The following is a 12,294-nucleotide window of genomic DNA, read 5'->3' on the forward strand; positions in this document are numbered from 1 at the left end:
TTATAACTGCTACAGCACGTCTGTCTTTACTCCGTTCTCTTTTGAGGACAAACACACGTCTCTTTCACTCGCCGCTGCGATCGATCTATCAGACAATATACCACAAACACAACAAACACAAGAAGAGAAACAACAACCAAGAAACAAAAAAATCACAAAAAACAACACAGAACAACATCACAACACACAGAATAGCAAGCCTTCCTTCACCACGGCCACCATGTGCTACAGCGGCTGCTACTACTACCCCTGCATCCACACCCCGGGTGCCTACTCATACGGCTCCGGTTCGACGTGGTCGACGTCCGGTTACGCTGGCTCCAGCTCCACTTCGTCCACGTCCACCGGTTATCCCACCATCGCCGACGAAGAGAGCCTCCGCTGGCTTCGCAACCGCCGCCGCAGCCGCCGCACGGACGACGAAGTCTACAATGTGAGCGTGCGGTACCGTGGCGGCAGCCGCAGTGGACGAAGCAGAAGCCGGTCTCTCTTGGACTCTCCCAGCATGTCGCCAGGCGTCTTGATGCCGCCGACGTACTATGCCTTTGTACCGGCCAGCAGCCGGCGCCGTCTGCGGGTGTCCGTCTACGAATGAGGCGCGACGACAGAGATGGAGACTTGATCTTTCTCGTCTGCTTTTCTTTTGTCGACACATCCGACTTCGACACGTTCTTTGATTCCCTTTACTTTTGTTGGATTTTTTTGTTTATTCTTTGGTTTGAGATTTTGTCTTTGTCTGATTTTATTTTTCACACGTACCATTTTCAACATTTTCGTTGAGTTTTGGTATGTGTTTTTTCCCCCTGCATTATTCCCACTTTCGTTTCACACACCATTGGACTTTACCACCAGATTGTCATCTCCAACAACGCCTTTCATTTCATTCTTTGGTCAACAGTCCATCTTATGTCTTAATGGACCTATTTCATTTTGACTTGTTTTGTTTCGCTTGGTTTCACCCACTCCTGATCATCATCACCACGTTTCCCTTTGTCTTGTTTACACTGGCAGACGATCTGCGCTTGCTAACGCTTGTTTCTGTTTTCATTCCTTTTTTATCCATGGTTTGGCATCACTTCAGATTGCACGAGAGAAAGATTGTTTGGGGTTCGCATCGACGGGACTCTCGTTTTTGGAGTCCATCGCCGTGTTGCTTGTATTTGTATTGAGGTTTTGGCTATTGGACTGTTTCTTTGCCCAGTCGTAGCCGAGTAGCTTAGCTAGATATATGAATCAAACACCCCAAAAAAATGAAATAATATAAAGACAAAATGTGAAACGCCATTCCCTGCCATTAGGGAGCCTTGCATGGGGATCATTGTTTGTCCTCCATGTGAAATCCAAAATAAACACCCTGAAACGTATTTCGTTTCCCTTTGCCCAAGTACCAATAAACAATGAAAAAAATCTGGATATCAAAAAGATGGGGGTATCATGACAAAAGAAATAAGTGCCCAGTGGGCAGAGGTGAGTGAGACGAGACAGTGGAAGAAGAAAGGAAATATGAGAGAATGTCGTCGATGCGTAGGAGAGACGTCATATGTTATGGCATAGATTTGAGTCTCGACGGCCGAGTGACTCAATCGTCAAAAGCGCTAAAGACAATGCCGCGGCGCTTCCAGTCGCCGCGCTTAAAGTAGCGCTCCGACTCGGACTCGGCCGTATGCGTGCGCGGCGTCACGGGCGAGGCGGGCTCGCTCGTGGGCAGAGCAGGCATCGGCGGCGTGGACGGCCGGTCCAGGACACCGCTGTCGCCCAGGAGCTGCAGGTCGCGCATGGTATGCTGGAGGTTGGCCTCGGACTGGTGCGCACGGAGGCGGTGGTGGCGCGGCGGAGGCGCCGACAGGCCCTGGACCTCGAAGCCCTCGTCGTCAGCGGCCGACGAGGCCAGGTGGATGTCGGCAATGGTCTGGCGGACGGCGCGGCGACGAGACGCGGTAGAGGGGCGGGCCGCGGACGCATCAAAGCCAAAATCGAAGCCGTGGGGCCCTCTGGTGGTGGCCGCCAGTGCATCAGCATCATCCTCGTAGTAGAATGAGCGGCCGGCGTCGTAGTACTGGGGCGAGGCGTTGACCACGGGCATGGGCATGGGCATGGGCGTGGGCATGGGCATGCAGGGCACGGGGTGCAGCCGCAGAGAATCCCACTCCAGGCCGGCGTTGCGGGAGGATGTCGTCGACGAGGTGGTCGAGGCGTTGGAGGACCAGGAGCTGGAGGCGCGGGAGGCGTGGCTGCAGGTGCTGACCTGGCGGTAGTGGATGTGGTCGTCGTGGGGGTGGTCGACCTCGGCGATGGGGATGCCGCCGGTGCGTGGCCGCTGGGTGGGCGGCATGGGCATGGGGATGGGCATGGAGACGGTCATGGGGACGGTCATGGGCTCGACCGAGGCGGATGTAGAGAAGAGGCGAGGCGAGGAGATCTGGGTCGGCGAAGGTGGCATCTGCGGAAGGGTCTCGTCGTCGCTGGAATGGGAGTTGCTGTGGTTGTGCAGACGGCGCAGACTCCGTGCGCGATGCAGGAGTTTCTGGCTTGTGGCGAGCATTGTGCCGGCGAGGAAGAAACACCGTATGTGTGGATGTGGTGGAGTGGAGGAGTATGATGTCCTCGAGGCAGTGTGTGGTGGTGGGTGATGTTGAAAGAGGATGTTGTTCTTGAGAAGAGACAAGGACGAAGAGGAAGGAAAAGGATGACAGGGAAGAGGGGGGATGCGGCTGCCTTTGTATAGAAATGCGTTGGATGAGACGGAAGGCGCGGAGGAGGAGAGGTGAGAAGGGAAGGCTCCGCATTAAGAAGGCACCCGCATTCCAGATGCAAGATGCTGGTCGTGCTTGCCTGGGCAGGCCGTGTAAGTGGTTTCCATGTCTTGGTCCTGGCTGAAGTGCAGGTGTGCTAGCGCGTGAATGGGTGTGTGTAAGTGGGAGTGATGAGCAGGCACGCTAGCGAGCTAGCGGTGTTAGTGTGGCAGACTGGTCGGAGATCCAAGGCAAGAGCAAAGGACTGTAGCTGAGATGTACCAAGTATCATTGTACCGTCTTTCACGCTTTTCGTTTCTTGTCTCTGGTGCCCCATTGTGCCGACGGTGCAAAATACATGCCGCATGGCACCAGGCTATGATACATCTAGGCCATCCATAGCCCACTCATCCATGCCCAGACTCCTCTGGACGGCGTAACAATGACGGCGGAAAGAGGGGACGAGAGGAGGCAAGAACGACCAGCGAGGTGCCCGTCGCCTGCCTTTGTTGAAGTAAGAAGAAATAATAAGATAAAAAAAACAGGCAAAAAGCACAGCCTTTTCTTTTCCCCTTCGTACCCTCTTCACTGTTGGAACTGTCTTGGCTGGAAAGGCCAACGTCTCACTTGTGCGTAGCTTGCTTCAAATTGGCGTGCGTCTGGAATGCAGCGTAAAGTGGTTTTCACTTTCTTGCATTCCTGTCTCTTCTGTCTATTCTGTTGCGGCCGTCCCGCCGCCAACGCCGAGAATGTATGTCGATGCTGCACGCTCTTTCACCATTTCCGGCGATCAAAGTTCACACAGCTTCACGCCGTTGCCGCAAGTCGGTACCTGGCAAGTTGGCGTAGTTGCGTCACGGCAGAGGCGATGATGCGGATCAGAATGAGAAGCCAGAGCCACAAAAGTACTGTGTGGGCCGCGACGAAGCCGCGACGAACACACATGACTGTGCGAGAGATGTCGTTTCCTCGTTTGCTCTTTTCCTCTTTCTGTTGTCCTCATTTTCTTTTCAGCTGTCCACCTCGTCTCTCTATTGTTCGATAGTCTTGGCGGCCTCAGCTGGCGCCGCTCGTTGAGAGCTGGAAACAGGTACAGAGGCTGAGAGGACCAAGGTATGAGTGGATCCCACACCACCAAATTTAGCTGGTTGACGGGGATGTACCTCGCGGTACCCACACTCCAATTTAGCGTGGAGCGGTACCTGATGTGCATCTGGCGGTGAAGAAGAGCCATGAGGATGCGAGACAAGGGATAAGGGGGCAACCGAGGAAAAGAAGAAAATGACCTGGCAAGACGACGCTAGAACTAGTTGAGAGGTATGAAGCGAGACAACAACGGATACAACTGACGTGGGCGCCCATACCGCCAGGAAATCTCCCAAGAAAAAAATAAAAAAATTCTATACAATAAAAACGAAGAAATAGATAAACGGCAAAAAGCAAGACAGTCTCGATCTCGACAGTCCCACAAGTCAAACTCAGGTACCGTGAGCAATTAAAACCGACCATCCCTTGCCAGCGCCGATGAGGACGTCACGGTCTCATGTTCAGAAGGACACTGAATGTGTGCATTTTAGCACCAGACCCTCAAACTTGTTCAGTCTTTCTTGCTGGGTTCATCCCTTGACTGTCGTCACTGTAGAAACAAGAGTGAAAGGGAGACTGAACGAAATAAAAAAAAATGTCGAGAAAGGGTGCAGAAAGACCGAGATGACGTTCGTCCTGTCCCGCAAGTGCCTGATGATGTCTTGGTTCTCTCTTGATTCTCGATTCAATCCAAAACGTAGTTCACAGCCGGCCTGAGTTGGTACATTGAACGCAAAGTATTTCGTACATCGTAGCCTCTCTGCTTTCGTTCTCCTCTTTCCCGTCGACGGACCACCAGGGTGGCAGGTGAGGTCACCAGGTCCTTCTGGATTCATAAATTGATTTTCTCGTTTCGTTCGTACGTGGTGACGGCAACCGTGGTACGAAATACATCGTCCATCGAGAGATGTGGGGCATATGTGTATCGGCATATTGTCTTTCCTTGTCTTCCGTACATCGTACGTCGATGCGGAGCATGCTGTACACACATTGCGTCTTGGCGCCTTTCGTTTTTTCCGGGCTCGTTGGGGGGAACGTGCGCACGCCAAGACAGACAGCTGGATGGCGAATGTCGTATGCAATAGTTCCGTATATTGGCAGCCCACTTTCTGCCAACCAAAAGGACCCGACTTTGCAGAGTCCTAACCCGTCTGCACCCGTCGCAAAGCACAGACAATGGAAATCCAAGACCAGGCCCAGGAACAGGAACAGGACAGCGGCCGTTGGCGGTGTGTCGAGTCTGTCGACAAAACAAGAGAGGGGGGAGGTGTTGGAGGACAACGAGGACCGTCTGGGAAAATACCACCAAGATGGCAGAGTGACCAGGAACGAGGAACAAGTAAGAGGAGAGAGCTAGTGTGAGCCGCATTGCCTGCTCTGGCACTACTTTTCGAGGCGATGGCGGAGTCTAGAGGATTTTAGAAAGTACTCTCGACTGAACTGATGCTCAGCAGGTAGGGCGATTCGAGCACAATCATACGACGACCCATCATCGGCCAAGACGAGGCACGTTTCTGTGCTAATGAACTACGTCGTAGGCGGCGTTCGAGAGCCAGTACATGTACGGAATGGGCGGACGAAGAAGGGAAGAAGGCTTGGCGATATGGAGAATGTACCTTTGCAGGCTACTTACAAAAGGGTGTACATCGATGGTCCCTGTCAGCAACCGCCCTACGTTAGTGCAGCGACTTTTCGCGTCAACTTTGTTCTCTAATTTTCTTTGTTTTAGTTGTATGTTCTCCATTGATGTTGCAGCAGTATGTCGATCGCTTGGTGTGAGCCGCTTTAGTTATCGAGATGGCGTTCAACCTTTGCGTTTATTCAGTGTGTTGTAGTTGTACGAAGTCTGTGTTTTTACCTTTTTTTTTTTTTTTTTTTTTTTTTAATTTCGCCTCTCGTCATCAACTGGTCAAACGACTTTTCTTTTGCCTTTCGTTTCGGGAGCCGTCTCGTGCATCGTTCTTCATCGTTTCGACAAGCGGCGCAGGATGTCGCTGAAAACGTATTAGCCAGGGCACATACGGCGAGGACATGTACGGGTTCCTTTTCTTTTGCTTATGTTGTCAGTGATCTCTCGGCCGGGACTCGCAAACTGGCCAATCTTGGTACGAGGAATGCTCACTGCATTTCGTACAGTACATGTCCATGGCGCCTGCCGTCTCAGACAGGCTTGGTACGATTGTTGAAGCGGCCCCTTTCCTTTTTCAGCGACGGGGCCAAAAGAGGGGAAGGCACGACTTGGCAGTGGAGGCTGTGGAGGCTGTGGAGGCTTTTCGGTAAAGTATCCAGCCGCGCACGACGTCAAAAAAGCAATAACCTATTGGAACAGAATGAGGATGGGCGGTCTTGTGTGTCCAAGCCGGCTGAAGATATCATTGGTAGAGTGGCAGGGCATCGTACGACAGGACGAGGGCCACCATGCTCCATACTCTTAAAACAAAAACGAAATAAAATACAACTTGGACCGAAAATTAGACGAAATCCGAAATTGGAAGTACGAAGCGCGCGCACTTTGGAGATGAACACAAGAATACCGATGGAGCGGAAGGGATAGGAAGGCGAGAAAGGCGAGAAAGGCGAGAAAGGCGAGAAAAAGGCCACGCTTGTCTGGCGTTGGCTGTTGGAACGAGTCGTCGAATTGAGGTACGAGGAACGATGCCACGGCTGGACTTTGGATTGCCGCGACAAGACAGGTTCGCCCTCTCCCATTTCTCGGGTCCCATTGTCTCTTCGACGACGATGGTGTCTGTTGGTTGCTGAAGCTGTCTCGGTCTGCCATTGTCTTTGTTGTCTTTGCTGTCTACGTCGTCTGGAGGTGAAGATTTCGTTAGTCTCGTCACTTTTGCCACATTCAGGTACGACAAACCGCCAGAAGCAGGTACAACACTTTGGACCAAGGGTCCAGACCAAGCCTCATGTGTCCAGAAGAGGTAAGGAGTGAGGGGAACGCGAGAGGGGAAGGCGGACGACGACCGCTAAACAACAGTTGGTCGACAAGCATCAACTCAGACTCAAGTGCGCCAAAGCGGCCAACACACCGCCACAACACCACCATTCTTACACCCATCCACACCATCCACACCATCCACACCATCACACACTTTACTCCATTACGTATACGAGCCACGCCACGTCAGTCAAAGCTTTCACGTTCGACTGAACAGAAAGCTTTGTTCTTTGTCTTCGTTTTGCATCTTCAAGTGCGCCTTCCTTCTGGTGCACATCCCCGTTCGCCGTGAAACAAGCAGGCATTGCAGGCATTACTGACATTCTTGGACGGCGCTTCAGATGCGATACAGACGTCGTCCGCAACCTGACTATGCAAAGCTGCGACGACTGGCCATCATTGGCTGCCGCGCATCAAAAAGGCTCTGCGGCTGCATGAGCTCTGCGTTGGCAAAATCCCCCCCACAGCCTTTCCTCCGCAGTCGCCGTCTTCACCGCAACTGTCAAGCCACTCAAAATAATAAATAAATAAATAATCCCAACTCACTAATTTCACCTGCATTGGCGTGCTGCGTCCTCTGCCCAAGACGGCCGCGCTGGCAGTCCCCCAATGCAAGCCGATGCAGGTCCATACAGGTCGATGCAAGTTGATGCGTCGTTTGCTGCAAGCGTCTGCAGGTGGAATGCACCTTTCCTGCACGTCGTCTGCAAGTGTTTTGGACAGCTCTGGCAGTCCTCACCTGCACTCTGCTACTGGGGTGCTCACATTTACGCTGGGGGGAGTGGCCGGCCGCCCATAGCCGTCCTCTCAGTGGCTCTTTTTGTCGTCTTGGCCATTTCCTACCCCTGTCCATCGGTGCCACACGAGCGCACGTTCCTTGACCGCCCATGCAGGAACAAGGTTCGCGACTTACACAGTAGACCAGAAAGAAAAGAGAGAGGGGGGGCCATTGAGGCCTTGTGACCGGTGATGGCCCCTCTTTCTGTCGTACGTGATGTTGCCGACTCAACTCAGAGGATTTTGTTCGATCTTTTGATCGTTCGACAGAGCCAAGCTGTCGTAGTGGCGTCTGTCTCCACGATCAGCAATGGCAAGCGAAACTCTCCAGCTGCGTTCGATATGCCTGCCTTTGTTGAGAACGATGCGGTGAGTAGACGGCAGGGACGGTCATTCCAGCCTCTGTCTATCGAGGTGGGCTGACATGGTATCTCGTCTCCTCATCAGCCGCGACGGCCACTATCGGCATCCCCATGTGTGTGTGTGTGTTGTTGCATCGTTGCACATCGTCGAAACATCGGCGTCTGACAGTTGAGCTGTGAGCCACAATTGGAGGTCGCCGACGGGACCTGACGTGGTGAGAGGACGCCAAAGCGGTGAGAACATGCGCCAAACATGAGACAGCAGGTACCCGAGTACCTGATGGTCCTTGCCTAAAGGCCCCAAGCAGCCCTGACGGCCCCTCCTAAAGGCCCCAAGCTGCCCTGACGGCCCCTAAATGTCTGCGCCTGTCCGCCCGTCAAGCCAGTCCAGCTGAGCCCGGCCAAGCTGACCGTCGACAAAACCCTGGACATCCTGAACAATCCTCGTCCTAGGCCCGCTGATCGTCCCGTCGTCGCCAAAAGCAGCCGATCCAATCCCGTCTTGGAAGGGCCTCGTAAGATACGTCGCAGTGAGGTGGACGGACAGACGGGCTCTTTCTGTTTTTGGCGCTTTCCCTTTTACCTCGCCATTTGCTGTAATCGCAGCTTCCTCGACTCCACCCACTTACTGTCTTACGATGTCATCATTTCTTTTTATTTCTCTCTACGATCGTACACATCGTCACATCTTTCCTCATCTCGTCTACCTACGATCCGTCAACACAGTAATCTCGTTCTTTTCTGCTCTTACCTCTCATCTCCATCCCTCGTCAACCTCATCGAGCTTCCCTCTGGGTCGGGGTCCAATTTCGGCATCCAAGCTTCTGTTCCTTTGTGGTATTTATCGTCTTTCTCCTTTCTCTTTTCTCTTTTCGTCGTTTTCGTCTTTTATGATACATTGCTCTTTTCGCTTTTCCCCTTTAAGATTTCTCTCTCTTCCCTCTTTCGAGCCCCGCACTGTCCACGCCGCCTGTCCTCGTGCCTACATCGGGTCACTTTTAAAATTAAAATTACCATTTTGGTATCGCTTTCAGAGCTCCCTTGCCTCGCTTACCATGAGAGCTTTATCACCTTAATTGCCATTGCAGTCTCGTGGGCGCGGCCCCGCCCACGAGACCCTCATCTGTTTCCTCTTTTGCTCCATTGTTACCTTTGCTGTCTTGTATTCACGACGTCCCTCCGGATCACTCCGGCTCCAATATCTCTCGTCCGCTCTTCCTTGTCTCTCTTTTACTGGAATCAGCATCTCGCCTTTCTTTTCTTCTGTAAATTTTGTTGAACGGACGCTTCCCCCTTCACGGGGAACCACCAGGTACTCTTGCTCTCTTGCTCTCTTGCTCTCATCTCCCTCCTCACATTATTTCTCTCTCGCCGCCATGTCTCACCTGTGTTTTGGCACCAAACCGCTAGGCATAGTTTGTCTTCACCGTCTTTTTCTCGTCTTTTTCTCGTCTTTTTTCTCGTCTCTCTCTTTGTCTTGATTATTCTCTTAGCCCGACCTTGCCGCCATTAAATGTCCATTGTCAGGGAAAGGGTGTGAAGGAACGGACAGCGACGGGTCGTGCCAGCGACGGTGAGACAGAACCAGAAACAAGAGTCTGAACGACTGAACGAAAGCTTCGAAACCAGAAAGAAAAAGGCTGGTCGACAGGTGCCAGAGACAACTAAACTGTCTCACGTCGACAGTTGATGCCTGCCTTCAGGCTGCAGTGGACCAAGGGACTAGCAATTTTACGTGCCAATTGGTTTCAATTGTTTGCGAATTGTCTTGCCTGCGCTCATTCCAAACGGTTCCCGCCGTCAACAACGCATACGTTGCTGCCCAAATGTAAGACAGTCCATCAGGGGCAGAATAAGACAGCAGTAGAAAACCGGGCAAACCCAATAGCGTCCGCGACAAAACAGCACTACGTATGCAGCCAAATAGGCCATTGGCCGTTTGATCGCGTGGCAAAGGGGAAAGGGAAAGGTAAGGTCGCAAAAGAAAGTAAAATTCGACGAGAAAAGGAAAGAATACTCCGCAGATGGTCTCGTGGTCGACGGCCAGGATCACGAACCCTTGTTGTTTTCCTCTTTTGTCCCTTGCTTGTTCGTCTTCCCCTCTCGATATCCCCCCTCCAACCTCTTGCCCTCATTTTTTTTTCGCCCGTTTTGTCTTGTCATTTTACGCATCTCGCTCGTAATGGCAGTCTTCCTATATTTTGTCGTCTTCTTCTACTCCGTACTGCGCGCCTCTTTTGTGATGCATCACAACACGCCGCGTGACCGCCTCGAGAAGCAGGGGTGTTGCTGTGCTATGTTTTCGAGCTTTACTCTGTACGGAGTACGTCGTATATAAACAAGTCCTTCGGCATACCGGGCATCGTCGGCTTTCAACCTGGTCAACATCCTTGGCGGCCCTCTCGGCTTTGCTTAGCAATACGACATGCTGTCAACAGGACGCTCACGACAAGGTTCAGACATAGGAGCAAAAGGCACACTGAATAATGCAGAAGAAAAAACACTCTCTCAACGACGTTTCATTCTTTTAGCCGTTGGCAGGGGTTTGCCAGGCGTCTGGTCATCCTCGCCGTCCCCGGCCACTGCTTTGAGTGCTCGCAGCGGTGTATTTGACAGTGCAACGCTGCAAGAAAGGGAAAAACGACATATGTTCTCGTTTTCACCATCATTGTTGCAGGCCTGGCTTGGCCCAGCCTGCTTAACGCTCTGTAGTCCACTTCCTGTCTGCGGCAACTAACGGAAAATTGCCTGATTTGGCTATCCGGGGGCAAAGGTCGCTTGACACTCCGACGCCCACGCTCGCCTTCGGAATGGCATCCAAAACAGGCATCCAACACGGACCACAAACAAATTCCACTGGTGATGTCACAACAGACGGACTTTCTCGACTGTGGTACGTACGACCTTGACATATGGACTCTTGATATCGTGTTGCATTTTTACGACACCGCCTGTCTACTTTTGACTCTCGTCCAATTTCTTCGTTTCGTTTTCCTGCTCCTTTCTGGCCAGCCAACTACTCCCTCCGATTACTCAATACTGACACCGGCCAAACAAAAACGGCAAGGCTCCATCGAGTCTGTCCACTGCCGCTCCTCATTTGAATTTTCCTTCTTTTCCTTCTTTTCCTTCTTTCCCACGTTTCTTTGGTCTTCGAAAGCTACGATGTACTCTTTTCTCCCTTCCATTGCTACATTCCTCTCTCAAACGTTCGTCTGCTTCGCCCCGTTGCTTCCTCCTGTCTGGCGGTGTGACCGCAGCCGTTTCCTTGACTATGTCCTATCCCTCGCGTCCGAAGGGATCGGCATTGTCTCACACGAGGTCGACAGCCACGCACACAGCCATTGCCCACGTTATCTGGATGCCACCCACTTTTTGATTTTTGTGAGTTTTGCCGACATCTGGTCTGTGTCGTTGTGGCTGGCTTGCTGGTTTGCTGGCCTGCCATCGTCCTCGTTTTGTCGGCTCGCCGGCAGATGCATGGCAGACGAAAGTAGAAAAAAGCAAAAGTGACGAGGTAGCAACAACCACAGACTGAGAAACGTGGTTAAAATAGCTACTGAGCATTACAACGTATTACGACCTCGTTGCTCTCCATAATAAACGTGCAACGCGGTACGCTGGAAAGGACACGCTCGGCGACAACCGAGATAGCCAGTGTCGACTACCACACTCGCACAACTTTCGTCCTTTTGCCAATGTCCATCAGTCTCCTTGTCATCAAAAACTAGCCCTTCGATCCAAGACACTTTCGTTTCAAGCCCACGTTGTCCACGTTGTGGTCCTCTTCTTCGTTAATTTCCTTTTGCCTCTCTTCCCTTGGTACCTCGGAACTTAATTTTCTGGTTGTCTTCATAGCCTTTTGTTTCTCTTTTTTTTCAATTCAATTTACAGAGTAAACCCATCATGATAACGGCCGCCTCGCATGCGCGGCACATCTTTTAGAATAAATGGACCAGGATGAGGTGGAGCACCGCACTGAAACGGGACATGAACCGGCCTGGCCAAGGGGCGGCCAATCAACGCTCAATGTACCAGTCCCTATCAGCGAGGACGTAACCCGGTCGTGTTTACAGCAAACACGAAGGATGAGACCAAGACCAAGTGTGCGTGCTAATCTATCCTGTCTCGCCTGTCCAGTGTGGTCGATTCTGACAAATTTAGAGGACGTGTGGCGTAAATGCAGAGGCCATGACAGGAAGTGGACGAGGACTGGGAAAGGATCAAAAAGACACCGAGTGCGTCACCAACCGACAGAAAACACCACTGTAGTTTCCATCCTGTGTCATCCATCGTCCATCGTCCATCGTCCATCGCCCATCCTACATTCCGCGGCATCCGCTGCACCCTCCATCTTCTCCGCAGCCTTCCGGGTTTGACAAATACACGC

General features: G+C 52.1%; 2 protein-coding genes across 2 annotated transcripts; one reads left to right on the plus strand and one right to left on the minus strand.

The window, feature by feature from the left end:
• Positions 1 to 220: 220 nt before the first annotated feature.
• Positions 221 to 595, plus strand: SPBR_06271 (uncharacterized protein; the record flags this gene model as incomplete). The annotated part of the gene is made up of 1 exon (XM_040764533.1): positions 221 to 595. One exon carries the CDS (start codon positions 221 to 223, stop codon positions 593 to 595), a length of 375 nt encoding a protein of 124 aa, XP_040622631.1.
• Positions 596 to 1,579: 984 nt separating this feature from the next.
• Positions 1,580 to 2,542, minus strand: SPBR_06094 (uncharacterized protein; the record flags this gene model as incomplete). The annotated part of the gene is made up of 1 exon (XM_040764356.1): positions 1,580 to 2,542. One exon carries the CDS (start codon positions 2,540 to 2,542, stop codon positions 1,580 to 1,582), a length of 963 nt encoding a protein of 320 aa, XP_040622632.1.
• Positions 2,543 to 12,294: the final 9,752 nt, after the last annotated feature.

This window comes from Sporothrix brasiliensis (genome assembly GCF_000820605.1).
Source record: "Sporothrix brasiliensis 5110 chromosome Unknown Cont15, whole genome shotgun sequence".
In the NCBI taxonomy this organism is placed as follows: domain Eukaryota; kingdom Fungi; phylum Ascomycota; class Sordariomycetes; order Ophiostomatales; family Ophiostomataceae; genus Sporothrix; species Sporothrix brasiliensis.